This window comes from Tinamus guttatus, unplaced genomic scaffold, assembly GCF_059628265.1.
Source record: "Tinamus guttatus ecotype Peru unplaced genomic scaffold, ASM5962826v1 Tinamus_guttatus_pri_ptg000027l, whole genome shotgun sequence".
In the NCBI taxonomy this organism is placed as follows: domain Eukaryota; kingdom Metazoa; phylum Chordata; class Aves; order Tinamiformes; family Tinamidae; genus Tinamus; species Tinamus guttatus.
Genome location: NW_028288561.1, coordinates 3242962 through 3270583, shown reverse-complemented (window position 1 = coordinate 3270583; position 27622 = coordinate 3242962). Strand labels below are relative to the sequence as shown.

At 38.9% G+C, this 27622-nt stretch overlaps 1 protein-coding gene across 1 annotated transcript; it reads left to right on the top strand.

Moving 5' to 3' along the window:
• On the top strand, window positions 1-25714 carry SLC9A8 (solute carrier family 9 member A8). Its single transcript, XM_088528572.1, has 16 exons — window positions 1-10; window positions 337-515; window positions 4074-4154; window positions 8154-8212; window positions 11654-11737; window positions 12298-12399; window positions 13128-13162; window positions 14200-14343; window positions 15551-15689; window positions 17509-17614; window positions 19257-19373; window positions 20693-20775; window positions 22081-22192; window positions 22624-22844; window positions 23957-24103; window positions 25381-25714. Exons 1-16 carry the CDS (start codon window positions 3-5, stop codon window positions 25486-25488), a joined length of 1725 nt encoding a protein of 574 aa, XP_088384698.1. The 5' UTR covers window positions 1-2; the 3' UTR covers window positions 25489-25714.
• The last annotated feature ends 1908 nt before the right edge of the window (window positions 25715-27622 follow it).

Sequence of the window (27622 nt, the reverse complement as noted above, 5' to 3'; positions counted from 1 at the left end):
AGATGGCGGAGTGAGTGCGGCGGCGGCGCTGAGGGGGGAGGCGGCGACCGGGCCCGGGCCGCGCGGAGGCGGGGAGCGAACCGGCCTGTGGGGCGGAACCGGCCGTGCCGTGCCGTGCCGTGCCGTGCCGTGCCGTGTCCTGCCCTCGGGGCCGTGCCGGGGGTCTGCGGCGCAGCCCGGAGCAGCTCCCCGAGCCTGAGCCCCAGGGCTCCCCAGGCGCTTCCCACCACCCTGAGCAAGGGCCTCTTGTCCTCAAACACCGGGCACGGCTTGGCTGCCCGCTGGTAGCCCCGCTGCTCCTCTCGCCCATCGCCGTGTGTTGCCTTGTCCTGACAGGTCTGCGAACGCCACCCTGGAGGCCGTCAATGCCACCCTCCGCACAACGCTCGCTGCCACTACCAAGCTGGTGCTGCCCACCCCGGCCAAGCCCATCCTGCCGGTGCAGACCGGAGTCCAGGCACAGCAAGAGGAGCAGTCTAGTGGCATGACTATTTTCTTTAGTCTTCTTGTATTAGGTGAACGATGAACTGAAATGTCCTTTGAACGCTGTTAAGTATACTCTGTAACTGAATATATGGGTATTTTATTTCTCCTCAGTTTCTCTGTCTTTGTGGAACAGAGTGTTTCACAGATGCAGGGAGAAGAGTTGGGTATATAACTACCTAAATGCTTCGTGTGGAAAGCTGAGGACTGCTGGAGATCTTACCTTGGTAAGATCCACAAACCACACATTAAACTGGCTTTGCATTCCTTATGTACTGGACAGAACTGCTGGATGTAATGTATTCACTTATGAAAAAGACATTGTTGCAAAACTCCACGATGCTTGCAGCTGTCTTTAGGGTGAATGCCCTAGAGAGAGGTCCTTGCAGCACTTCTGCACTCCAGCATTCAGACTTTTTATTAAAAGAAACTAGAAGAGATTTACGTGCACAATACATAAGTTCGGCATTAGTTCTAACCATTCTATTTACCTAAGAACAATAATAACATGCAGGTTGCCATAATAACACCTATTGTACGTAAATAGATGTTTAAATGGCAGTTATACACCCAACTTTTCTGTAAGTTTATCTCTTGCCATTTACTTTGAACAATTTTATAGTCAAAACTGTACCAATAACAAAAAAAAATAGTCTTTTTTTTCTGGTATGTATATGTGTGCTTGGTTCCTCTAAAGCAAGCTGCACTCAGAGAGCATCTCCTTTGATGTTCTCTCCTTCTAAATGGTTGCTCTTTCCAGTATCATTTGGAGAAAACAATAGGAATGGAGTTGACAGCAATGCAGAAACTTTTGTAAGTCTGTCTGGGTAAGGAAAAAAGATTTAAGTAAGAATTTAATGTCCTGTAAATAACTGTTATTAAATGCAGCAAAAAGTAGAAAGCTTCTGCATATTTCTCAAATAACCATTTGTCTTCAAAGAGAATTGATGTTTTGCCAAGGGTTAATGACATATTCGAATTTGCACTGATGTAAAAGAAAGATCAAAGCAAGATGCAGTAGATCAGAAGACTGAGATTAAAATAAAAATGTTGATTTGAATATGCCTCAGGGTTTTTAAATGGGCAGTTCACGGTAAAGTTGTATTTGTAGGACTTAAGAGCAGGACTAAGATTTCAGGCTGCATTCCAGGTGCTGGTTTTAGCCAGAGTATATGTCAGTCTAATAACTTGATGCAGTTTGAAAGGATCTCTCAGGGAACTGGATTTTTTTTTTTTTTTGTACAAAGTAAAACCAGCATAAAAATGTTAGAAATGTACCCATTCGTAATTCCTGTTTTAAGGCTGCAGGAGGGATGAAAAGTGCTCTGTCTATAATGCTTTTTAATTTGAATGTTTTGAGCTGTAAAATGGCTGCACTAGAATGAGCCCAAAAGCTGATCTGTCCTGAGCTGGGTGTGTCCAAGTCAGGCCTCTATTTTATAATGCCTAAAATATCATGTGTTCTGCAGCCTGTTAAACTATTCAAGCTCTGCTTGAATATATGCACCATTGGGCCAAAAGGGCATGCCTTTATTTTGTTAAATTCATGTGATCCACAATTTCCGTAGTGTTGTGTTGCATGCTTTTAATCTGCCCCCTTATTTATTTTTTTTTTCCCTGTCTGGTTGGTGTGCTTCTGACACATGGCACAGGGATCTGAAATTGATGATATGTTGCCAGATACAAACTGACTGCCCTTACAGGGAAGTATGTTACAAATTAGCTAAAGAGCCTAGTGGGCTCTTATAATGTTTCCTTTGGTGGGAGTTAGTGCTTGGGCTTAAAAAAAAAAAAATAGTGGAAAGGAGCTAGTGTTCAGAAGTGCTGGACAAAAAGCCCATTTGTGGTTGCCTCTGGAGTTCATTTGTTGGATATCTGTAGTGTCCAGGTGCCTTTAGGTATCTCAAAGCACATGAATGCTGTTACCACAGTAATCCTAGATTTCTTGTTGGATTAGTGTTATTTGGGTTTTGCAGGCAGGAAATTGATGCAAAACTTAATGGTACTGGCTGATAAGTAAATAAAAACTTTGCTTGCAATAACGTGAGAAGGCTGTTGTTCCAATAGTCTGTTTGGTGTTGACAGCCTAAAGTCCAAGTCATTTATTAGGAGCTTGTGAGCCACTTCAGGCTCTAATGTGGCATATAAAAGTAATCACCAGTTTATGCACAATACATTAATGCAAACCCAAACGTTGGTGCTTTGAGAACTGAATGCTCAACATCATAAAGACCAGGGGAGTGGAAACGGGCTGAATGTGATGGGGAGGGAGCCCTGCCAGCCTCCCTGAACTGAACTCTCCCTGCTCATCCCTAAGAATGCGTAGTTTTGGCCTTGAGCAAATGACATGCATGTAATTGAGCAGATACTACTGTGTATTTTATGAGTTTTTGCTCTGTTCATAAGTCTTATCATGCCTTTCATGTGTACATAAATGCTAAGTGTATGAGCTGGGTGTATTAGATAACCACGTGGGTGAATGTAGGCACCTTATGGGACAGTAGCATAACAAGAAGTCATATTTGTATTACGAGGCTTGTACTTTGTTTCTGTTAATGCAGATCATGCTGTAGTAATGAACCAAAAAAAAAAAGGTTAATGCTTAGAATTACTTGTGGATCATTTTACACCCTTCGAATTGTAAGTTTAAGGTGCTGCTCTGGATCAGCTACAAAGTAGGTTGTTTGTTTTAGTAATTAGAAGGAACTGCTAAACTAAATCATTTAAGAGCAGTCAGAGAAGCTTGTTCATTCAGAGGTTCAAAGTATGTGCTGCTGCAGTTTAGGTCTGGCACTGCAATGCTCGCCATGTGAACTGGATGAAAGCTGCAGGCACTCTGTTTACACATGGTCTAAAGAGAATGAAGATTCCTGTTGCAACTATGACTAGGTTTGTCAAACGCGCAGTTTAGAACAGTCTGAGTTTAAGAGGCCATAATTTGATTCCCCTCTATAAAATGCTGTAGATGATTCTTGGGCTTCAGTTGCTCTTGGAATAAATATGAGCAGTAATACTATTACTATTCCAGGCCACTGTCAGATGATTTCCTACCACACTGAGTCACACCTATGTGTTACAGGCATTCCAGGCCAGTGTTGTGCCATCCTTCACTTTCCTTGTTCAAGCCTTTGTTGAGCTAGATCAAAATGGAATTTAAATCCAATCTTCTAAACTTCAGCTAAATCTGTTCTGCGTTTTTCTAGAGCAACAGTGCTCCTTTGCCCTTACTGGTTTAATTTTCAGTGATGCAGAGCAATAAAAGTTTCTGCTGATTTGTATAATAATTTGGCTGATCTTTGTTCTGAAAATCTGGATATTTAAAACTTTACCCATTCTGCAAGCTCTTAGTACACTGAATAGGAGTTATAGAGAATATGGAGCAAAACTTTTCTCAGAGGTGCACAAAAGGAACGAGCAGCAGCAGTCGAGTTGCAGCAAGGGAAATGCACTTTGTATAAAGGGAGAAAAATCTTTACCGTTAGGAAACCATTAGGAAAAACTTTGCTATATATACTTTGGAAACACTACTTAGAAAATTTTTATACTCTTCTCACACCCATCTTCTACTGTTGTCTTATTTTCCTTCACAGCTATCTGCATCATATTGGTGCATTTACTGATAAAATACAGACTTCATTTTCTACCAGAGAGTGTGGCAGTTGTTTCCTTAGGTGAGTAACCATGACATATTTATATTGAATTTGTGTATTAATCAACGGGCTGTCAGTAGTCTATTTTTTGCATGAATTTAATGTTCTGTTGTTTGTTAGACATCACTAGAAAGATATATATATATAAACTGAATACAGTTTAAAGAGAAGAAAATAATTGACATTATTTTAATGTAAAATAATGGGGATATAAGTGTATATAATCTGTCATTTAAACTACAGCAGTATGTTGCTTAGTCCTGTTGGCATAAAAACCTGCAAATTATGCTATTATTCTCTTGATTCTGCCCCGAGCCAGGCAGTGCTGACCAGAGGGGCTAGGGCGGCCTGCGTCACTGCCCCTGCTGAGGGTTGCAGAGAGCAGCTCAGGCACAAACACTCTTCTCTTTCTGTTTCTTGTTCTTGGCACCTCAGCAGCAGGGCAAGGATTTTAGCTGGGCCACTGAGGTCTGTGCTTCTGTCCCAACAAAAGACTATTCATGAAATTGCTGAGTTTTCTTGCTGGGGCTGTCTCTGATGTGAAAGTTTGCAGTAAGCAGCAGCAAGGCATATCTGGGATTTTTGCATAGAGGGCATGTAACAGACCTGTTTGGTTCAATTTTCAGTGTGAACCATGGCATAGGTGAAGTTTGTTTCCTTAGCTGAACTGAATGTTATCAGTAAATGCAATTCCAATAAAGTCAAGAGAGTGTTATACCTACTAACAACAGGACCGACAGATGTCTTGTGTCACTTAAGCCTTATTTGTTTAGCTTATTGGCTGAGTCATATTTAAACTACTGTCAGCTCTGTTGGCAGGACGTGGCATCTGTATAATCACTGGAATTGCCAGCTAATTGCTGGTCAGTGAACCTCTGTTACTGGTAATGATGTACACAGCTGCAAGAGCACAGCTTGAGTTTCAGCTATCCAGTTTTGCCAGCAATGCCAGATGAGGTGTGTTCTATTTTGACTTGTCAGCTCAGCAAATGTTCTTAGGAGTTACTGAGGACTAATAAACATGAAAACAGAGCAGATAAGTATGATACTATGACAGTTTCTCCTCCCATTTTCTAAGCTACATGTAAGCCCGTGTTTTACAGTATCTGTGGTATGTCATTTTACTGGCGGAAAGTGCATTCTGTAAAGCTGTATTTTGATCTTAGTCCTTAAGGTTTCTAGAATTCGATTGATGTAAAATATTTCTCAAAAAAAAAAAAAAAAACCTAAGGAAAAATAGAGACTTTATTAGTAAACTTGCTATAAAGTTTTCAAAGGAAAGATGTTTAGATTAACTGTTCCAAACTTAACTTTCCAATTAGTCCCTTGGTAAAAAAAGACTAAACAGATCTTACTGATTTAACAGATGGAAGCAGCTGAAAAGAAATTGCTTTCATTAATCTAGTAATTAAAGGAGAGTAGTTTGCAAAGCCACACAGGAGCGGTTGTACAACTAGGCATCCAGGTTTCACCCTGCTCCCCTGAAGCCCTCTCAGTGATATGTTCTTTAGTGCAGCTCTCCTTCACGGCTGCCCCTAGTCGTGTTGAGCACAGGATGCAGCTGCAGGTAACTTGTGCTGTTGGAAGGAGTGAGTTGTATAACTCTGGCTCATCCTTTCACCCTCTGCTGTTGCTTTGCAAACGTTTATATCATTATTCATTTGACTTTTAATATTGAAAGTAAATTCCTTCTATCAGTCAGATGTAGGCTCATTAAAAGACGCATTCCATCACATTATTTTTTCTTCCTTCACTGCACCGTTAGTGAGTCCCTATTCTGTCCCTGTGTGTGGACTGAATTTTGTATACGTTCTTGGAACCTAACAGTAATGCAGGAATAACTTACTAAATAACTAATTAATTAGTTATCTCATAATAACTAGTGATCTTCGCTCCAGTGAATGATATCAAAAACATTTTCCTAGCAAGCAGTGTGTACCAAGTGGTAGACCTCTGTAAACACACTGCTGTTATCAGTGAAAATGCAAGCATCTTAAAGGATTAGGTATGTTTTCTCTCTATAAAGTTTTCCTATGCTCTATTATTCACTTTTATGCCCTGGAGAGAAGATTGCCTTGACGTAGTGTCACACACATCTGTCTGTGACAGATTCATGTTAGCTCTGTGCATAGTCTAGCCCTCTTGCCTGCAGCTGCCTATATGTGCTGTTTGTTTGTACATATGCCCAATTATATAGTGTCTTTCCTACACAGGTTACAAGCCTTCCTGTATTAATAATGTTAAGAAAAAAATAATACAATGTTTATGCAGAATTACAGCATTTGTAGTTACAGAACAGCTAAGGAAAAAAAAAGTGTCTGAGGCAGAATTCTTAGAGCGAGAACATGAGGGTTTCTCATGTTCTTCCCACTTTGAGTTCCCTTCCAGTAATTGATCATAAATGAGATCCACAAGGTGACTCAGATACCCAGTTCCTAAAGTGTGTAACGTGTGTGTGTTAGTGTTATCTAGGTGCTTGGGCACTTCTGTTAAAGAGAGTTTAGGGGTACTCTCTTCTTTCAAATCCTCCCTAAACATGGTTTTCTGTGAGGTTTCTCAGTACTGATTTATCAGCTACTGAATGTTTGTTTGAAAAGGACAGTATTGGAAGTTTGTGCCTTCAGATGTATGTGCTGCACTTTTTTCCCCCACATAAACCTGTTAGTGATACAAATAGTGTTTGTAACAGTGGAAGATGGTGTTGCTGCTCTTCAGAAATAGGGCTGTTCTGGTCCTTGATTTGGGACGTTGCTTCCATTGCAAAATGGGGAGCCTCTGTGCTCCTACTGAGAGCTGGATTTATCTGGCATGTGAGCGGCTGTCCCTGGATTCCATCCTACATCAAAGAACAGCAGACCTTTGATGTTCCTTCTCTAACGTTTTGTTTTTCTTTTCCCTGTTAACCATTTCACAGGGCAATTATTTCTATCCTCTGGTACCGATGCGTTTGCATAGTTCTGTATGAAAGAAGGCTTAGGCCTCATGCAACACTGTGTGTATGACACATCCATCAGGAGTAATCCATGTGATGCCACTGTAAGACTCTCTTCATGGCCACAGTATGACTGAGTAAAAAATACATGAGTTGCAAGAAAGCAAGATTTAAGCTTCTCAGACACTACTTATCATTCATTCAGTGTATTTTCACTTCTGCATCCCAGCATTTGACTAGTTTTCATTCTGTAAATGATAAAAAGCAGCCATAGAGAAACACAAGATTTGCAATCTGACGTATGCTAAATCCTCATAACTCCTTGAAAGCAGTTAGTGACCAGCTATGAATTTTATTTCTGACTTGCAGAAAAAATCATTAATTTTGAGTTTGCTGTCTTATCTCCTTGAAGATGGATGGAAGGAAAGAGCATTAGGACTTCTAGCCATTGCATTTGCAACACCTTTGATAAATATACTTTATACTCAAATTACTATTTCTAAATGACTTAAAATATATGTAATCCAATTGGGAAATAGTTATGTCATTGTCTTCACCCTGATTGGAATTTATCCTCTACTTCATTGCTGGTGTTATGATTTCATTGAGACAAAATTCACTGCTGTGCAGGAAGTCTGGACCCACTTTAACACACAGTTGCAACACTAACACACTTAAGCTGTGCTAATGTTGCAGATGGCCCCGACATGACGCAAGGGTTTGGCACTGTCACGGGTATCTCCAGCTCATGCTTCTTCAGAAGGAAAGGCAGAAATTAATTTGAATGCAGCCTGGGTGAAGGGCCTTTCTGAGCAGTGAGCAGAGCACTCTCAATACATGTGTTTCAGTGTTTAGATAACCCAAATGACTTTATTGTTGTTGTTTGGCGAAGCTTTTAAATTTTGAAATGTACTGGAAAGTGTCTTCAACACAAAACCACTTCTGTTTTATGGTGATTCAGGAATAGAAAACTTACAACTTCATGTTTTGCCTTTAAAAAAAAAAAAAAAACTTTTGAGAATCTATTGACTGATAGTCTGTAACAGTTTATGGAAAAACTTTAAAAATGTTATCTCATTTTCTCCTAGGTATCCTCATGGGAGCTTTTATAAAAATCATAGAGGCTCAAAAGCTGGCCAACTGGAAGGTATAATTAAAGCAATTCATTGTTCATTGTAGAGCAATCCCTATTTGTTTAAATCCAGACTGTTTATAATATTAAGTTATTTTGACGTCATTTCCAATAGCATATGTACTGTTAGCCAAAGTTTGGAGAGTTTTAATAGTAATGCAACCTGATATTTGGGATCCTAATCCTGCTGAATCTTTTTTATATACTATTTTCCCCCCCAAATCCTTTGGATGGTACTAAATCTGTTCCTGTTAGATTTATGATAGAAGAAGCTACTGGGCATTTTGCATTGTGGGACCAGATACACTAAAAAATGGCATTTCAGTTCTTTGTCTTGTGTACTTCCTGATTATATTAATGTATTTTTTCTTGCTCCTCCTTAGAGAGTTAATTCTATAGGTGTTTTCGTTAGATGTGTTTTGATACAGTTCTAGATTCATGTCTTATCTGGAGATGTTAGCAGAGGTTTCACAGAAGAAAAGAGGAACACTTCTTCAGAATGACTCTGTTAAATACCAAAAGGTTTTTTCTTTTTTTAAATTTTACTTACCATTTTCAGCACAGCTTTAAAACTGTAACAAATTATAGTGCTAAGAACAGATGGTTCACAGACCAATCCATTCAGCCTGGCTTGCTGCTTGGGTACCCCTGATTTTCTTCTGCAAATACTGCAGAAAGGAGTCTGCTTAAAGCAGCCACTGTTTTTTTCACTCTGGCTTGTGCCTCACAGCAAGACACGAGCTTTATATCCATCAGAAGTATCTGTGCAGAAGGTTGTTCTTGTCCAAGTGCCCAGAGCTTTACAGATTTAGATACTTGAAGGAAAAAGTACAGAGTAGGGATGAACATAAACATGGCAACAAGGGCCTCATCCATGAAGATGTTCAAAAATTGGCTGGACAAGATCTCGGACAACCTAAAGTGCACCACATTGTCCCTGCTGTGAACAGGGAATTGGATCAGGGACCTCCAGAGGTTCCTTCCAACCCGAATTACTCTGTGAAGCTGTGAGGTCTCTTGTCTGTAGAAGCTTCGCTGGAGAGGGAGAGTTCTGGCAGAAATGTCTCCAGGAGGTGAACTGTACAATGAAGCAAGGGCTTTGCCTCCTGTAGTTTTATATATAGCACAAAAGCAGTGAACTCTTTGCTATTTCTTCTTTAATTAAAAATCATACAATATTTAAATTGTGTTATTTCATAGAATCAAACAGTATTTACAATTAAATCAGTGAACTGACCAATCACAGTGATTTGAATCACTGTTTTTAAACAAGGTTTGTATTAACAAGCTTAAAATCTTTATCCAAGTAGTGAATTTTAATCCTAGCTTGCAGTTTGCTTCTTCTTGGCAGTTATTTCTATAAAGGAGTTTTTTTTTTTTTTTTTTTTTTTTTTTTTTTTTCATTAGTTGAAATACATTGAAGTGCACAGATTTTCAACAAAACGTAGCTTTTAAATTAAAATTGGGCTATTCTGGTCAAGTAATTCAGTGTGCATTCATTTAAGCCATCGCCTACTTCAGGACACAAGTTGGGCTATTTAGTTTGTACATACACAAACGGGAGAGGGTGGGGCCTGAGTTACTGTTAGATGATGTTTTTGCATTCCTGACCTTTGTGGGCTGGATTTGACTTAGAATTGGAAGTCAGTTAAAAATCCACAAAATTAGCATTTTGGAATAGCTTCTTACTGGTTAAATAACCTGAAGTGGATCAAGTTTGTAGGAAGAAAAGGTTTGTGATATGCTTTGTATTGAGCAGTGATCTTGTAAACGTGGGAAATACTGACACACTGAATTGCCTAATTATTTCTGGCCAGTTATTCAAACCTTGAAAGGCACTGGGTATGATGCCTAGAGTTGCTCATATTATCAGCTTAGATAAAAGGTTCCAGATAAGACATTCTTATTTGATTACTTAAGTTTCTTTTACTGTATTAAAGTTTAGACAGCTACAATTTTAGGTGAAATATTATAATTAACAATGACAATTATGTACTTTCTAAATTGAAACTTGAATCATTTTAAATGTTTTTAAATTTGCCAGAGAGTTTGTATATATCTGATGCAGGAAAAAGAGTATTTGACTGCAGGTTTTATCTATGTGAAAAGCAATTCTTAGATCACATTCCTGCCCTAAGAACTTTGTAACATAATTTCTTGCTGTCCTGTTTTCATAGGTGGTCACTGGACCTTGTACTTGCTGGAGATTCTTGTCGGCTGATATTGCAGGCTTCATATTTTGCTTTTCCAGTGTTTGCTTCTACGTAGCATAAATTCACTCCTTCCTTTTCCTTATTTCCCTTCTGCTTGTCCAAAACCCTGCTTTTCAGATGTAATCAATTAAGAATTTTTTTTTGTCTAATGCAGTTACTGAAATGCCAGGAACTGGGCAGTGCTATCCATGCACTGAATAAGGGCTTATATTGCACTGCTGGGGAAAGCACCTCAGCGTAAGGGATGGGTTTTATTTTCTGAAGCCCCTGAATCCTTTAAGATGATTACCACTGTTGCAGATATGAGCGAGTCTTTGAAGATTAGTGTTTCTGTTTTTGAGTGATGTTTTAACAGAACAGTCTATCAGCTGCTGAACCTCAGTTTCAACAAATTCATCACTGCATGTTCAGGTGACAAGTCCTGCCGTGTCCAGCCCCGTGCGGTGGGAGGGAACGTGGCTGGTAACGGGAGACACTTTGGGCCTGAATTTGCCAACCACGTTGGGTTGCTGAATTTGCCTCCTGGGCAGCAGCAGCAGTAAGAAGGGGGCCAGTTTGGTGGTATGACTTTATAAAGCACTAATGGCCCAGCGATGAGGTAAACACTGGAGAGGAAGATTCCTCCCCCCAGAAATGCAATCTTGCTTTACATTAGGCCTCGTTTATATCTCTCTGCTGGTAAAAAAGGAACCATCAGAAGAATCACACTAAGTTACAGTCATAAATTACATTTGCCAAGAAGAATCAAGCCTCTGAGCCTTATAGTATTATATATGTTGAGCCTGTTCACTTGCAAGTATACTAAGGCGGTGATCTGATTTCTTCTAGTCCACTGATTAGCTGAAACTAATCTTAGTGAAACTGTATTTGATCGCAGTTAAGCTAGATTATATTCAGATCAGTTGCCAGGAGGTCACCTTTCCTTGACAATCCTTATAGGTTTGAGAGTGTGCGGTAAAATGGGAATACCTTTTGTAGGGAAATAAGCTGCACAGAAGTGTTTTTATTTGAGAATAGCAATTTAAAATAAGTAACATTTGGTTTTCTATCACTGAATAAAAAAAAAAGTCTTGAAATGGTTTGCTATTCTGCAGTCTTTTACCATAAAAAGAGAAATATTAATGTAATTTTCATTTTACAATGTAGTTTGTTTTTTTTTTAAAAAAAAAGAAAAAAATTCTCCTTGGGAAGGTTTGATGCTGTCATGATATCCTTCAAATTATACTTTATTTTTGTTTTGCAGGAAGAAGAAATGTTTCGTCCAAATATGTTTTTTCTGCTTTTACTTCCACCTATTATATTTGAATCTGGATATTCATTGCACAAGGTTAGTCTTTGCTATACACTCATTTAACGCGCTGAGGTTTTGTTTGAAACAGAATCTGCTTTCAGTTAGCAGTACTGCAGCTAGCTCACGTGCTGCGGCAGAGGTTATTTTCCCTGGTCAAGCAGTTTGTCACCTCAGCAGAGCTGCATGAGGGCTGATGTGAAACAGGCAAAATGGGAAGGAGCTGGCACACATGGGAAAGTTGGGGTCATTCTGTGCCTAAAGAAGCGGCACGGTGACAATGTGTGCCAGGATTTTCACCTTTTGCCTGAGCAGCTGTGCATACATGGGCTTTTCTTGCAGTGGTAGTCCTGGCTGAAGGGGTTTTGGTCCTCACTAAGCGAGGCCTTTTCATTTGCTGTCCTCAAAAGAGCAATCTCTCTAGGCAGGTGGTGCAGCTATACATATGGGAATACCTGGAACCAAACTAAGGTTTAATTATTTCTGAAACCCAGTTGCGAATCAGAATCTAATTTGGATGGAATTGTACAGATGCAGAGTCTAAACACTGTTCCTCCGTCCATTTGTTTTTACTAATTTACTTTATTTTTGTGTTCCAGGGTAATTTTTTTCAGAACATAGGTTCCATCACTCTATTTTCTGTATTTGGCACAGCAATATCAGCTTTCATTGTAGGTGGAGGAATTTATTTTCTTGGCCAGGTAAGGAAAAACTGCTTAGAAGCACATATGTGTATCCAGCTTGTCCTTGAAAGTCAATTGTTGTTTTAAAGTCCAAGTAGGCAAAACCAGTGAAAATGAGTCCCTGAGTCCTCAAATCCAATTTTCTGCTATTATAGAGGTACCATCGTATAAAGCCCTCCATGGATATATCTTATTCCATGTTAAAAGCAAGTAAAGCTTGAGCTGAATTTGACATTTTTAATTCCCTGGTCTTTCAATCAGAAGGCTGTTCCAGAAGTTGATTTCTCTAAGTGTTAAAAGCCATAATCAGATTCCTAGTATTAAGCTTATTTGTTATTATGCCAGCAGTTTGCTGTAGCACGGTGGTATCCTCTTTGGTATTTCCCCTTTGATTAGTTATAGACTCAGATAATCGTGTCTTCTAGTAGATATCACCTAGGCAGAACAATCCGTGCTTTCCTATTTCCCTGTTTTTCCAGATGTCCATTCCTGTGAAAACCTCTGTTACTCTATTCACCTGTATCTGTTCCAGTTTCATCTGGACTCTCCTGAATCTGGTGACCAGAGTTGTAACAGATCACTGCTAGAGGACAATGTTACATAGGATATACTAAAGCCACTTTTATGATTTTTTCCCCTCACAATAGACCTAGATTTGGTGAAGTATTTAAAAAAAAAAAAAAAGAAGAAGAAGAGAGAGAGAAACACATAGCTGATTTTAATTTATGTTTTGCCTATTCTTTCAGGCTGATGTAATTTATAAACTTAACATGACAGACAGGTAAGCTTCTGGTGAAATGGTGTGGTCTATATCAAATGAAGCACACATCAAAAAGCACTGTAGGTGGGATGTGCACTGCAGCTGGCCAGCTGTTCTGGGTAGTGCTCGAATTGCTTAGGTTTGACGTGGCAGATGAAACTATTAAATGGACCTGACGTTTCTGAGCCTGACACTGACAATCTTACTACCAAGTAGTGTTCTGTGCTAAGTGATTCTCTTCCAGAACGTAAACATGCTTGGTTTTTAATTAACCTCAAAGTTAAAATATGCTAGCTTTAATTAATTGGAATTATTAGACTGTATCATAAAGGGATGACTCACAAATCCAAATCTTCTATGAAAAGATGGACTGTATTTTTAAAACAAACGGTGTAATTTTTCAAGAACTTTGCAAAGTATCTAATCAGTTTTCTAGAAGTACACCAACCTATAGGGAATTGTTTTGTCTGTTTATTGCACAGCCGAGTACAGTGTTTTTCTGTTAAAATTCATAAATAATTTGGGTAACAAGCAAGGAACAGAATAAGTAAAGCATGCGTGAACAGCGAAAGTCTTCATTGCTTGGCTCCAACATTTGGCTTTATGCAGCAGAGAGGTCCCATTGCTTCTGTATTGTCTGTCATAGGATTCCAGAGTAATGAAATTTTAACCGTTTCGTGTAGGTGAAACACTCTAATACTCCTCAGCAGGTGACACTGTGCATGTGTGATACATTGTTTAGGCTTTGTCTATAAAGTTGTTTTTTCTTATTCAGTTGTAACAAGACATTGGTACTGCTGTCGAGAGTTAAGAGATAAATATTTCTCAAACTACTATCCCACTTGGACAATATTTTTTTGATATATCTGTAAATTAAAAAAAAAAAAGTTTGTCACTTCAAGTTCTTAAGAGTGGGAAGAGAACAGAACTTTCAACTAATGTTTATGAACTCAATAATACATACTCTGTGTTAGTAGTTGTTCATGTTGATAATGTAAATTTATTAGGTGCATATTTTTCTGTCCTCTAGTTTTGTGTTTTGTTTTGTGTTCTCCCAGTTTTGCATTCGGCTCTTTAATATCTGCAGTTGATCCAGTGGCTACTATTGCCATTTTCAATGCCCTCAATGTGGATCCAGTACTTAACATGTTGGTTTTTGGAGAAAGCATTCTCAATGATGCAGTCTCTATCGTCTTGACCAAGTAAGTTCATTTAAATACACATGTAGTTCAGATTTTGTCTGCAAAGACACTCTTTTCTGTTAGTTACATTATTCAAATGTTTTTTCAATCTGCAGTTGCAACAAATCATGGGCTTCTGGCTTAAAGCTGAGCTTTGATATTGATCCTTCTTAGTTACAAGCAGAACATTCCTTTCTAACATAAATGGAATAGGCAGAAGACAGTGAATAACTGTCTCTCTGAAACTTTCTCAGTGCCCTATCTTATTGATCCCAAGTTGGAATTGGTTGCTTTGCAGGTTAATAAGTTTGTTAGCTCTTCTTCCATCTGAATAGCCTGACAAGTGAAAACCAAGAAGGTCACTTCAAACTCGCAGAAAAATATTTTCCTAAACAAATAAGCAGGTGTAGTTCCTTCATCATTGCCTTATCCCTAGAATCACACTTCAGTTTGGGGGGATACATTGAAATCTATATGCAATAGGAACTTTCTTAAATATTTATGTTGAGGCCACAGGGAAGAACAACATCCCATATCCTCATCCCTTACCTGTGATAATTCCTCGGGGCTGAAAGAGTGGAAAAAAATGCAGATGTATCTTCATGTTCTTAATGAAGTCTAGACATGTTACTATGTATGTTTACAAGGAGCAGAGCTACTGAATAAGAAGGTAGTGAGGTTGCAGAGTCATTTTTCAAGGAGCCATTTGTTTCTTAAGTAATACAATTTTAGGTCTTTCTATGGAAGACCATGGACAATTTCCCCTTTCCCCTCCAGATCATCTTTCGTTTTATCTAGTGACCTTCCATTCTCTTACCCATACTTAAATATTTGAAGAGAGGTCTTCCTATATGTTTGTCCTGTAAGGATCTCTCTACATTTTCTTGGGCTGACTTTTCATCACCGCAAAACATTCTTTTTTTTTCCTTTTTGAAAGCTTTAAAATGGTTTTGTAATATTGAGAGTTATCATAGCCTGCCTTCACCACTGGAGGTTTCTTCAAATGAGCAATATTTTGGGCAGAATTGGGTTTCCCTTTGGGGATTACACCAGGACTTGATTAACATCATCTGACATTCCTCTCCTGATACGTTTCACAGTAAAACCCATTTAGGATTGTCAGCAACACAGAAATGGGAGTCCTTCTATTTCTCTCGTGAAGGGTATTTGGCTTATATCCAGACTTAGAATTCATAAGTGTTTCTTTTTATTTTTTAAACATTTCCAGCACAGCAGAAGGTTTGACAAGAGAAAATATGTCAGATGTAAGCGGATGGCAAACCTTTCTACAGGCGCTGGGATACTTTCTTAAGATGTTCTTTGGCTCTGCAGCACTTGGCACACTTACTGGCCTTATTTCTGCATTAATATCCTTTTTTAAAATTTTGGTAATGTGGTACACACAAATTGGCAAACTTTGATGTTCTAATAGTGTTTTTTGTTCCCACATTCTCCAGTGTTTCTTAGAGGTTGACTGAGTGTTTTGTCATGCTCATTTTGTTTTTATGTTAGTGCACATGGGTGTATGAACATAATTCAAGTCTGAAATGCTGTACAGCAGTTCCTATTCCTAGAGAAGTTGTTTTCTGAATATGTTAATTTCTTTTCAATATGCTGATCTTAAGTGTGTGGCTCTTCTTTCACATATAGAACACTTTAAAAAAATAAAAATAAAATAAAAATAAAAAAATGCAGTCCTTTGAATCAAGCCTGTATATTTCTGCATATCTGCATACAGATACCACTGATTTGGATTTACAATGAGTTATATCTTTTTGCTTCTGCTTGCATAAATTGGTTGCTAAACAACCCAAAAAGCTTCTGTAATGCGTTAAGGAAGGATATTCAAGTCAGATACCTTTGTTACTCTTGAAAGCTTGCGTTAATGTTAGCACAGAATTCTTTCTAGGTATTTTTTATGCTAGGCTTGTGTAACAGATATTCAAGTGATCTGGAACTTGCTGTTAAGCACGATGTTTGTAAATAAGAGCAACAGTTTATTTAGATAAATGCAGACATGTTCACCCTCTTGGTTCTTTAGAATGAACTTTAGAACTTCTAAACTCTCAACAAGAGAGTGAGTCACTGATATCTGAGTAATATAAAACCAAAGAGAAAGGCAGTTTATTTGCCTTGATTATATATGTTTATTATTTGTGCCTTAGAGTATTAGACTTACCACAACGATGCTAAATTTCTATGAAGAAGAAGAAATCTATAGTAGTTGCAGGCAGATAAATATGATTGAAGTTTGCTGGCTCATGACCAGGTGGAATCTGAACTTCCATGTCACTGGCATCTAATCCTTACAGAGATGTTAGGTTAAGTAGATTAAGAGTTGACATAAGGATGTGATTCAAGGAATATGTGAATGTGCTTCCTCACTGTGAATATTATTGCAGATATGTCTTATCCATTGGAAGTACCTAAAATGTAGTGACTGAAGAGAATAGATTATTTGCATGGTTAGTGTGGCAAATATTTGTCTGAGGCAAAGTTGCCTCCTCCTATTTGGCAGCTGTGCTGCAGTGGCCTGCATAAGATGCAAAGTAATAGAATTTGCAAACCTTGACAAGTGTCTGCACTTGTGAGTACGAACATAAACAGAGTGGATTTAGCTCAGCTCATGGCTGGTATCAAAAGGAAGGTCTGTTGAAGCAGAGGTGAGAGTTATTTCATTTTCAAGTTGCTGTTCCGTAGCTCTCACCTATTTTTAAAAAAGTCTTTGCCATTTAATGACTCTCTGTGGTTTCTCTGCAGCATTCTTTGGTGCAATCAGTTCACTTCTTTATGGACATGGATCCTTATTTGGTCATCTGGCCATTTCAAAGACTGAAAGTATAGGGAAGTGGCCCTTCTAGATGCAAACAAACTTTGGCCTGCTGTTACCAGCATCATATACGTATGCTGGTAACAGAACTCTTCTGTGTCTAGGTCTGCCCTTGCTGATGGACTTCTACCAGAAAAAACATTAATATTAATAAAATATGAATGTTGCCACACCTGATTCATAGGTGAATTTGTAAACTTTTTCAGCTATTCACTAGATAAGTACGTTAAACCTAATGAGAGGTTCATAATAGAATTGTACATATATGTATTTTATATATATATCAAAATATCATATATTTAAATTTTTCTTTGGATGCTTTTTGCTTATATTTTCCATAACGTTTTCGTATGTACGTGCTAAAGCACATTGATTTAAGGAAGACCCCCTCTCTGGAGTTTGGCATGATGATTATCTTTGCTTACCTCCCTTATGGGCTTGCAGAAGGTATCTCACTGTCAGGTGAGTAGCAAAATGAATAGAAAGCTCCTCTCCCCAGCTACCTCTGCCTTTCACAGAAGAAGAATCACAGTTGCACACTGCAGGCCTTGCCACATCTTGGCTAGGTTAGGTAAAACCTGGCCTACTTTCTAGCAGACATTTTTCCGGCCATCCTTCAATGCCACTGGAAAAATTTCATTGAGGCCACGAGGATTTGTAATTATCTCTCTGTACAAGGTAGAAGTTTTGCTGCAGAGGCAGGAGAAGAGGCTTAGGGGTGATTTTTGTCTGACAAATTGTAAAATCAAGTCCAAAAACAGGATCCAGTTCTGCCGGATGCTCATCTCTGACCTCTCTTGACTTAATTGGTTTTTGAAGGCAGTCTACTTCCTGTCTCCTTCCACAGCTGTTCATAAAGGGAAACGGGAAACAATGCAACACTTAGCATGATTTAAACACCTCAGACATCTCTTTGGATCCAGTTTAGGGGGAGGAGGGCTTTTTTAAGTGCATTAAAAGATATTTGCTCTGCAAGTTTATATAATGTTACTGGTTTCTGAGGCATAGTAGCAGAATTAGATTTCTTGTAAATGATCTGCAGGTATGAAATCAACGTTCTAAAATGTGCATGTGCACTAGCAGGGATATTTTGAAATGGATTCTGTAGTTGGGATTATCTATAGTTTGAAGAGTAGGAAGTATCAGCATTCCTCCACTGAAGCCAGTGGAGTCGTATTTTTTTGTATGTATAAAGATGTGTCTTGTAATTACAGTCGTTACCCAATCAGGATGTATAATGCTAATGCAAGCATTCCTTTCTGCCCACCTGCACCCAAGCTATTCCGTTTATGTGTGTAGGCCAACACATATACTGGAAGTGGCAATAATACCTGAAATTGGAGCAAATAGCTTGATGTGTTTTTATATTTGTACATTTACAAAAATGGATTTTGCCTGTAAGAAGATTATTCTAGAGTTGTCAGCATAATACCTGAATGCCTTAGAACATGGCTTTTTTATTTATAGTTTGTATTTCTTGTAAATCTAAAATTATAATGTTATACAATTGCCATGCCATTATACTATACAAGCAACATACTTGCATTTTGATACATAACCAACAAGAATTTGTGGTAAGTTCCCTACCTGGTTACTCTTAGGTAATTCAGGGTCCTTTGTTTTTTAATTTGTAAAGACAAGCTCCCTAATTTGCTCAAATGCCCTCAAGAATGAGTTCTTAAGGAATACAAGCTTTAAAGAACTTTTGTCAAATTACCACTTTATTTTAGAAAAAGGATTTTTCTGAGCGCATCTCAGTTATTTATTCTAATCCTTCTAGCAATTCTCTGGTTGCTTTTAGTCCTCTTTTGATCTCACCTTCCTATCTTGTTAGGAGAATGAAAGACAGAAAGAAACACTCAAGATTTTAGATTATTTTGCCCATTTTTGTGGGAAAACATGACATAACGGGGATTTATTGTAGTATGCACGTGATCTATTTTGGATCTCCTGGTATTTACATGACCAGGAAGATGAGACCAGTACATGGTAAGAAGCCTCACTCAGCTCTTCATAAACTTCTGTGTTGGTAGGGGTTATTAACACCAGGAGTGTTTGCAGGATACAAGGTATTCTTTTGCTGATTACCATGTTGCTTCTACAGGTATCATGGCAATCCTGTTCTCTGGCATCGTGATGTCCCACTACACACATCATAATCTGTCCCCAGTTACACAGATTTTAATGCAGCAGACACTGAGAACTGTTGCTTTCATGTGTGGTAAGTGCTTTGTTTAGCTTTTGTTTAATAGTAGTTTAAAAACAGTTTGCATGAAGTGGTGGTTCTGGTGGCAGCAAGGGAAGTGAATTTTCCTCTAGCAGTTTTTGTCAGTGGTTCATGTCTTCAGCAGAAGACTCCCTGGTGAGGAGCCTGGGAGGCAGTCAGGAGTCACCTTTCCTGCCACACAACATCGAACATACAGTAAATCTTCTCCCTCTTCCATCCTGCAGGCTCCTGCTAAGATTTGCCACAAGATTGATAATCAAATAGATCTCTCTGACTCCTTTCTCCCTCTGGCCTATTTTTAGTGGTAGGAGATGGGATATAGCCATGGTTTTAACTGAGCTGGGATATTAAAATGCCACTTGCAAAAATAATATCTTCAGAAAATGAGAAGATTTTTGTAGAAGTAGTGATAGAAACAGCTCAGGGCCATATAGCTTTTCCACTTCCTTTTATGAACCAAACTTTTAAAAGAAATGACATGAGTTTGTGTTACAAATATATCCTTATTTTCTTAGTGAGTGCCATAAAAGTATTCCACTTTTACAAAAAAAAAAAAAAAAAAAAAAAAAAAAAAAAAGTTGCTTGGGTTTGAAGCGTGGAAAAGAAGTAGCACTGCTGCAGACTAAATTTAACCACTCCTCTGAGCACCAGTAGCTCATCAGGTTTTTACTTTTATGTGTTACAAATACTAAAAAGGCATATTCATTCAAATCACTGTAAAAGAGTTACTCTGTAATTTTTTGTATATCTGCATCAGGCTTTGAGCATGCAAATGTAAGTTAACTAGCACCCAAACCAAGAGCAATAAAGTGTTAAGATGGGGTAACTTGGTTATTCAGTTGTTTGCTACTGTCTATCCAAAAGCTTCCTCTCTGTAACAGTCTTTATAATAAGGAATCTAGCTTGCTAGGACAGCTACCAGTGCGATGGTTTTAGGAAGCATCATCACTGGAAGATTCTGTAATGGCAATAGTAGGTACTCAGTCCTTCAGCTCAAGTGTATTCTGGAGCTTGGCCTATATTCTTCAAGCAAAAAAAAATCCTGTGTATCCAGAACAAGGTTTTGCTTTCTCTGCTCTTACTCATTAGCAATTTAAAACTTAGAAAAAAAAAAAAAAAAAGCCTACATATAAGGTGATGTCCACTGACAGTGAGTATGGGAGAATCTGGCCTGTTGTAAAATACCACTGCTGCTTATTTTGTACATCCAAAAATGAGAAAATATATTTTTTATGCAGTATATTTAGTAATTTATTATAGGAGTAGAAATGGTTTCATTAAATTGCTTATTTAAAATGCTCTCTATTTTTCAGAAACGTGTGTTTTTGCTTTTCTTGGCCTGTCAATTTTTAGTTTTCCTCACAAGTTTGAAATGTCCTTCGTCATCTGGTGCATAGTGAGTATTTACTTCCCTCCAAACTTGTTTAGATACTTTTTTTTTTTTTTTTTTTTTTTGGTATTCATGGGGTAAAAAAATTCTCACACTTAAAATATTTCAGGATGTTTTATAGCGTTGTATGAAAATATTTTTATACTGCTATGAGAAAATACTGAATCTTTCTCACTGAATACTGAACCGATCTTAGTTCATCCTCACTAATAGCAGGAAATCATTGTTCTCTTCTTATTCTCAGCACTTTGGTGTACATATATAGCAGCATTCTTTAAGAAATCAGTGTGCTGTTATTCTGAAGCCTGTGCATAAGATTATTAAAAATAAGAAGACGACCCTTCTTAATTTTGAGCTTATTAGATCTACTACAGTATGAGACCACTTCCAGGCACCTACAGGAACATATAGTTAGCACGTTTCAGTCCATGGTTCAAGAGAAGAATTGTTCCCTACCATTCACAGATTAGTGGTATCAGCATATCAGCATGGGGAACTGCTCTTATTGCATTGCACATATGTACCCAACATCCTTATCTAATATATAGCTAAGGTGTGACACTTCCTTCTATGTAGCATTGCCATTGCAGCCATAATGCAAACAGAATAATTTGGGGGTGATTCCTAGATGAAAATGACACAGCCCTACAAGGATGCTGGTAACCTGTTCTAGGATATTTACCTTTTCAAGGTCTGTTTGTGGTGGAGTTTACAAAGCAATGTCACTGTAAAGAACTCTACCTGCCTGAGTTAGCTTTTGCTGTGCTTGTTATTTTCCTTCCATCAAATCGATAATATTTGACCCAGCCAGAGTTACCTGCATGTTTTGGTGTATTTTATAACCATACCCAGGTACTCATGAGGAGGGACTGCATTCCACATTCCTTGTTTGGCTTCTGGCCTTCTTCTCTGAGGAACTGGTCCATAGGGAGACAATACAAATTCCCTTGGCCACGATGCCAAGAGAATGATTAAAGGAGCTGAACTGAGTAAAACTTGTACCCAGGGTAATTCTTTGTCTCCTTAGAATGCCTCTTGGGTTTTGTTTACTGGTTATAAGTAAAACAGTGTCTGCTCTCTGCCAGTAACATGTCTGGTTTCATTTCAGTTAAGCAGACTAAATGTTTATAACATTCAATTCTACACTGACCTATACTGGGGGATTTATTTGTGTGACTTAGCAGCATGTCTGTGCATGAGGCTTTGTGTGATAAGGGCGTATCCACTTTGCTCTGCACAAGCCAGATGCAGCTGGGGCCTGAATGAAGGTAATGCGTCAAATAACCTTTGCCTTTGGTTTTTGTTTTTCAGGTACTTGTTCTCTTTGGTAGAGCTGTGAACATTTTCCCACTTTCCTACCTACTCAACTTTTTCCGTGATCATAAAATCACTCCCAAGATGATGTTTATTATGTGGTTTAGTGGTGAGTTAAACCTCAAAAGGTTCGTTAAAATGTTTCGTCTTTTTCATTGTGTCAGCTACACTGACAGAGTATAATTTTCCATCTGTGGAGCAAAACTCAGTTCAACATTTGTGCCATTCTCAAACCCAAATGCGACAGATCAGTATTATTTCCCCTTTGCGCTGGAGGGCCATATCATATAGATTCTAATTACAGCTTTTCTGCAACTAAGCTAATTTCTTTATAGATCTAAACACACTGTGGTTTGAAAAGATTAATATTTGAAGAGCTGTGATTCATTTTAGGGTGGTGACCAAACAACACAGAAATGGTTACGGTATAGGACCCTAAATATCCTTAAAGTTAGAGGAATCCTGGTGAGGTAATGGGGTGTGCAGGATCAATGTGGATGTTGCCTGGCTCTTCACTGATTTATTATTCTCCCTGATAAGGTTTACGTGGCGCAATTCCTTATGCCCTCAGCCTCCATTTGGGCTTGGAACCAATAGAGAAGAGGCAGCTCATTGGCACTACAACCATCATCATTGTGTTGTTCACAATCCTGCTGCTGGGGGGAGGAACCATGCCCCTCATCAGACTGATTGACATCGAGGACTCCAAAGCACGCAGGAGGAACAAGAAGGACATTAATCTTAGCAAGACAGAGAAGATGGTTTGTTTCTCTTCTATTCAGTGGATTATTGATGTTATTTCTTTACCTTTTCAAAGAAAAGACCAGTTCATAGTAAAAACTTAGGGTTGTTTCCTACTGGAAAGTAAAGTGAAAGCAGTGGGACCAGAGCAGAGAGAAAATTAAGGGCTGTCATTTTAAAAATCTGCAAAGACAGAGCTTAGTTAGTATTTACACAAGTAGTTGTGTTTAGAACTAAGTGAATGACTCTAAATCAATATATTTATAAATTGATCAGTAGGAATTAGTGTAACTCCTGCAAAAACATAGAGCAGATGATACAGGATAGGTTGAGTCACACATAGAGGGAAGATAGCTCATACATTATGAGTCATGCATTTTTCATAAAGGGCAGGGAAAAAATATTTTGAAAAAGTCAAAAGCCGCAAGGAGGTTTTAACAGCATCCCTCTGAGTTAGACTTTAGTTTAAAGTGGTTCTTGGCTAAGCAGAAGTACTGCAGAAAACAGCCAGTCTGAAACCTCCTGTGCTAAAGGCAGGAGTGCACTCAGAATCCCACCTTCTTTGTCTCTTTTTCTCCAAACCATCAAGCAATATGTGCAGGGCATTGTTCTACAGGGTGTGAAGAACAGCTCCTTTTGGCATGAAAGACCCTCCCAGGTTTTGGAATTAACTTAGGCCTATTGCCCGAGTTAGGGAAACATGCATGGGAAGGCCACAGTGATGTGGCCTGTTTGGATACAGGGCTTGTTTTCAGCATGAGAGTCAGCAGTCACCTGGACAATGCCATGGAAGGGTTGTTGCTTGCTGGGTGAACACATTGTTCAGCTCACAGGAGAGAGAAAACCTACGCACTAGAAATTTCTGCTCTCTGCAGTGCTAACAAATACAAAATAAGGAACATTTGAAGCCTTTTTGGCTTTCAGTGTGAAAAGGGAAGTGCATCTGGGAATCAACAACTGGAAAGATTCATACAGCCAGAAACCTTGGTAGGCTGAGGGGATAATTTCCATTTTATTGCAGTATGGGAATCATTTCTGGGAAGGGAGAGAGCAGAGTGGGTTGAAGCAAACTGAAGGGAACAGCTGCTCTATTTCTGGTAGTTATTCCAGTACTTCTGTGTTTTTATTCTAGGGGAATACCATAGAATCGGAACATTTGTCAGAACTCACGGAGGAGGAGTATGAAGCCCAGTACATAAAACGCCAAGACCTCAAAGGGTTTATGTGGTTTGATGCCAAGTATTTGAATCCTTTCTTCACAAGAAGACTCACACAAGAAGTAAGTAGTGCTTCTCTTCTTGAAGAGAAGACACAGTGTGGATGTCGTTTCACGGCGTCCCGTTCCAGGCTTGTAATGCAGCCATGCAACTTCTGCATTGGGAGCAGCAAGGCATGTAATATTACATGTGGATATGTAAAGTTGTACTGTAAAATTGCAATAGAATTAATTGAACACCTCTCAGGGCTACCACAATTAAATTTTAAAGTGTTTATTGGTGTACTGATTCAGCTTTAATCTTACAGACTACTACCAACCACGTTGCATTATCAGGAGCTTGGCAACTCAGCCTAAAATTGTGCCTCATAGAGCTTCTAAAGCCAAAATTACTAGAAGGATCTCCTGCCATGCAGTTTCAAAGTGCTGTCACACAAACTGTTGCTTCCACTTGCTGTTCAAAGTCCTGTGAATTTTTCAGCTGTTAGTTTTCTGCAGTGTGTACATTTTATCTTGGAAGTTTGCACTAGGATTGCAACCTTTGTTTCCCAGGCTTCCTCACTGGGAGACAGACTTAAAAGCTGTGAATAGAGGGTGATGGCTGGCTGAATATGAAGATAACTTAATGCTCAGGGGTTCTGAGAGGTGAAAATTCTGTGCTGTTTTCAATCCAGGCCTTTAGAAATCTGAGATTACTTAGCCACAGACTTCAATGTTTTCCCAATTCACCATAAATTTCCGCATTTTAGCTGTGGAATTGATCATTTTGTCTAAAGTATGCTCATTCCAGCTTCCTAGCCTGCTCAGACAGACTTCTTTCCAAAACAATTACAGGATGTGCTTTCAGCACTTTCACACAAAAGCCAAAAGGAGTTTTTTTGCAAAACCAAAAAGAAGCAAGAAACCAGAGCAAGCACTGGATTCATACTTGGCTAGTCAGAAACACAGCCTGCCATCCAGATTGCAGCCAAAGGCTAGAAAACTGAGTATGTGACTCACCAGAACAGGCCACAATCTTCCCACTGTCTCCAGAGACGTGTAGAGGGGAGTGAGGTTCAAAGATAGGCCATCCAGACAGTGTTGTGATTGTTGAAACTCACAGAGCATCACTGTCTAGAAAAACACAAGTGAAAATCTCATCTAAATATCACCTCTGGAAAAAAAAAATACTGCTGGATTGAGTATTTAGTATTTCCTGGTAAGAACCAAAATGTTTTGCACGCTCAGGATCAGATTATTTCTTGAGACATATGTTAAACTAGTCTTTCCCTCTTGTTCTCTCCAATATACAAATAGTATTGCAGCTACATAACAAGTGTTCTGGTTTTATTTTGCCCTAGGACTTGCATCATGGGCGCATACAGATGAAAACCCTCACAAACAAATGGTATGAAGAAGTACGACAAGGACCCTCAGGATCTGAAGATGATGAGCAAGAGCTGCTATAGCAAACTGGGGAAGGGAGTTTATCATTAGGACATCGATGACTGGATTTAAGTAACACGAGTTGCACTGCACAAACCTGGAACATTCGGAATGAACCTTCTGATTTCAGACTTGTGCCATGTTTAGATATCAAAAAGATCTGCTGTTCTTGATAGTACTAGTAAGTGACTGAGACCTTCTTAACACTGTCAGAAGCTGGACTGAAGCCAGAATTTTTCAGATTTTACAGCAGAGTGGATTTCATACAGCCTATTAAAAAGCGGAATTACCCACCTTGAACTAAAGACATTGTTTAATGTGGATCTTCCTAGTGTGAAATATGCTGTAATCTATGCTGAAGTACAGAGTTCACTGGGTGACTCTCAAAACAGGATGAATTGCACTTTACCTTTTCTAATGCTCATTCACAGCATGAAGAGTCTTGATGGTCTGTACTGTGAATTTGCTTCAGCACCAGTAAGAGAATGTCAGGAATTAATCTATAATCTATAGATTTTGCACGTTACAAATCCAAAATAGATAATAATTACCTTGACAAGAAGCTGCACATATAAGGAAGCACCTCTTAAAACTAGTGGTTTGGGAATTCAAAAGCTTCTGGGTTTCTGTTCTGTGGGTTTTCTTTTTCATTCTGAAATAGCGTAATCCACAGTACTGACTGGCATGATTTGGGGGGAGGATGTTATATGACAAAGTGCACAACCGCTTTTGTAATATATATTTTTTAAACATTTTCTTTGCTTTCAACTAGTTGTATTTAGGTTTCTATAATTGGTGGTTGCTTCCTGTCTAGCACTTTGGCTTCAAATGTTTTGAAGCAGCTACTTCTGTTATGTGTAAATTCATGAAGGGAATTCTCAGGAATTTCTCAAGAAGTCACAAGCACATTGCTGAAGCATTCATGATTGGGAAAGTGCCAATTTTCATTAAGTTGTCCTGCTCGTTTGTTTTTTTTCCTCCTGCAGTTTCATCAGCCTCATTTCAGTTTTTCTATGTGGCACAGTGAGTTCCCTCAAAACTTCACACACCTAAATACATGTATTTATTTCTTATACATTTGTCTTGGTTACATATGCAGGCGTTTTGTCACACTGCCAGTCTTAATTGTCTCGGTAGCATTTTCACTGTTGAAATTTGATATTGCAATTTCGGGTGTAAATCAAGCATGTGTGTGTACATAATCGTTTCTGAAAATAATATTTTTGGTTTGGTTTTGTTACAAAAGTTTAGTAAAAGGTTAAGAATACGTTTGTGAATCCAAAGTCTGTGTTGTCTGAGCAGTTTTTCAGAACAGTGCCTCTCTCCACAGGGCTCTGCTCTTCCTGGTTCTTTCCTGGTGCTTCAAGGAACGTCTCTGCTAATCCAGCCCAAAACATCTCCTTCCTTGTGTGTGCCAATAGCATGGAACTGTGCAGAGCTGAAACACGTGCTGCAGGGAGTCTGGGTGAGGCATGAACTTGGATTTCTGGTGTTGACCAGAAAAGAATTGCTGCTTCTTTCCTGCTTAGGAAAGAGAATGGATATAAAAATCACACAGACGTTCTTTCTTTCTTGGTAACTATAGATTTAATTACGTTTTTGTTACTCATCAGTCCCGATAGGCTTCTGGATTTGGTCATTTAAGATGCACAAATCCAAACTCTAGTACTATGTGGAATGTGGATGTGTCTAAATTGTGCATTAAAATAACGCTTGTCCAGTGCAAGCAAGGACATTTCTTTGATAGAAGGGCAAATTCCACCCAGCGAGATCAGTCTGTGCTGTCAAGGCCGGAGGCTCCAGGGCCGCAGAGCGTTTTCCCTGGTGTTCCTGCTGTTTATCTGCAGGAGACAAGCAGGCATTGTCCAGCCCTTCCGTCCTTGTCCTGCGCTAGATAAGTCACATGTGCCGGCCGGAACGGGGGCCACTGTGTTGGACCGACCTCCTCTAACCTCGTTTTCTTGTCCAGTCCAGGAGCTGATGGAAGTGGGGAAGGTTTCTCAGAGCTTCTTTGTCCCCACAGGCTCTGTGTGCATTGGCTGGGTGCTCCAGATGTGATTCCAGTGGTTTTAGGGATAGCTGACACATGCTGAGATACAAAATAGCCACTAATTTATTTCGTTATTCTGGTGAAAGCAGTGATTTGTGAACAGGATG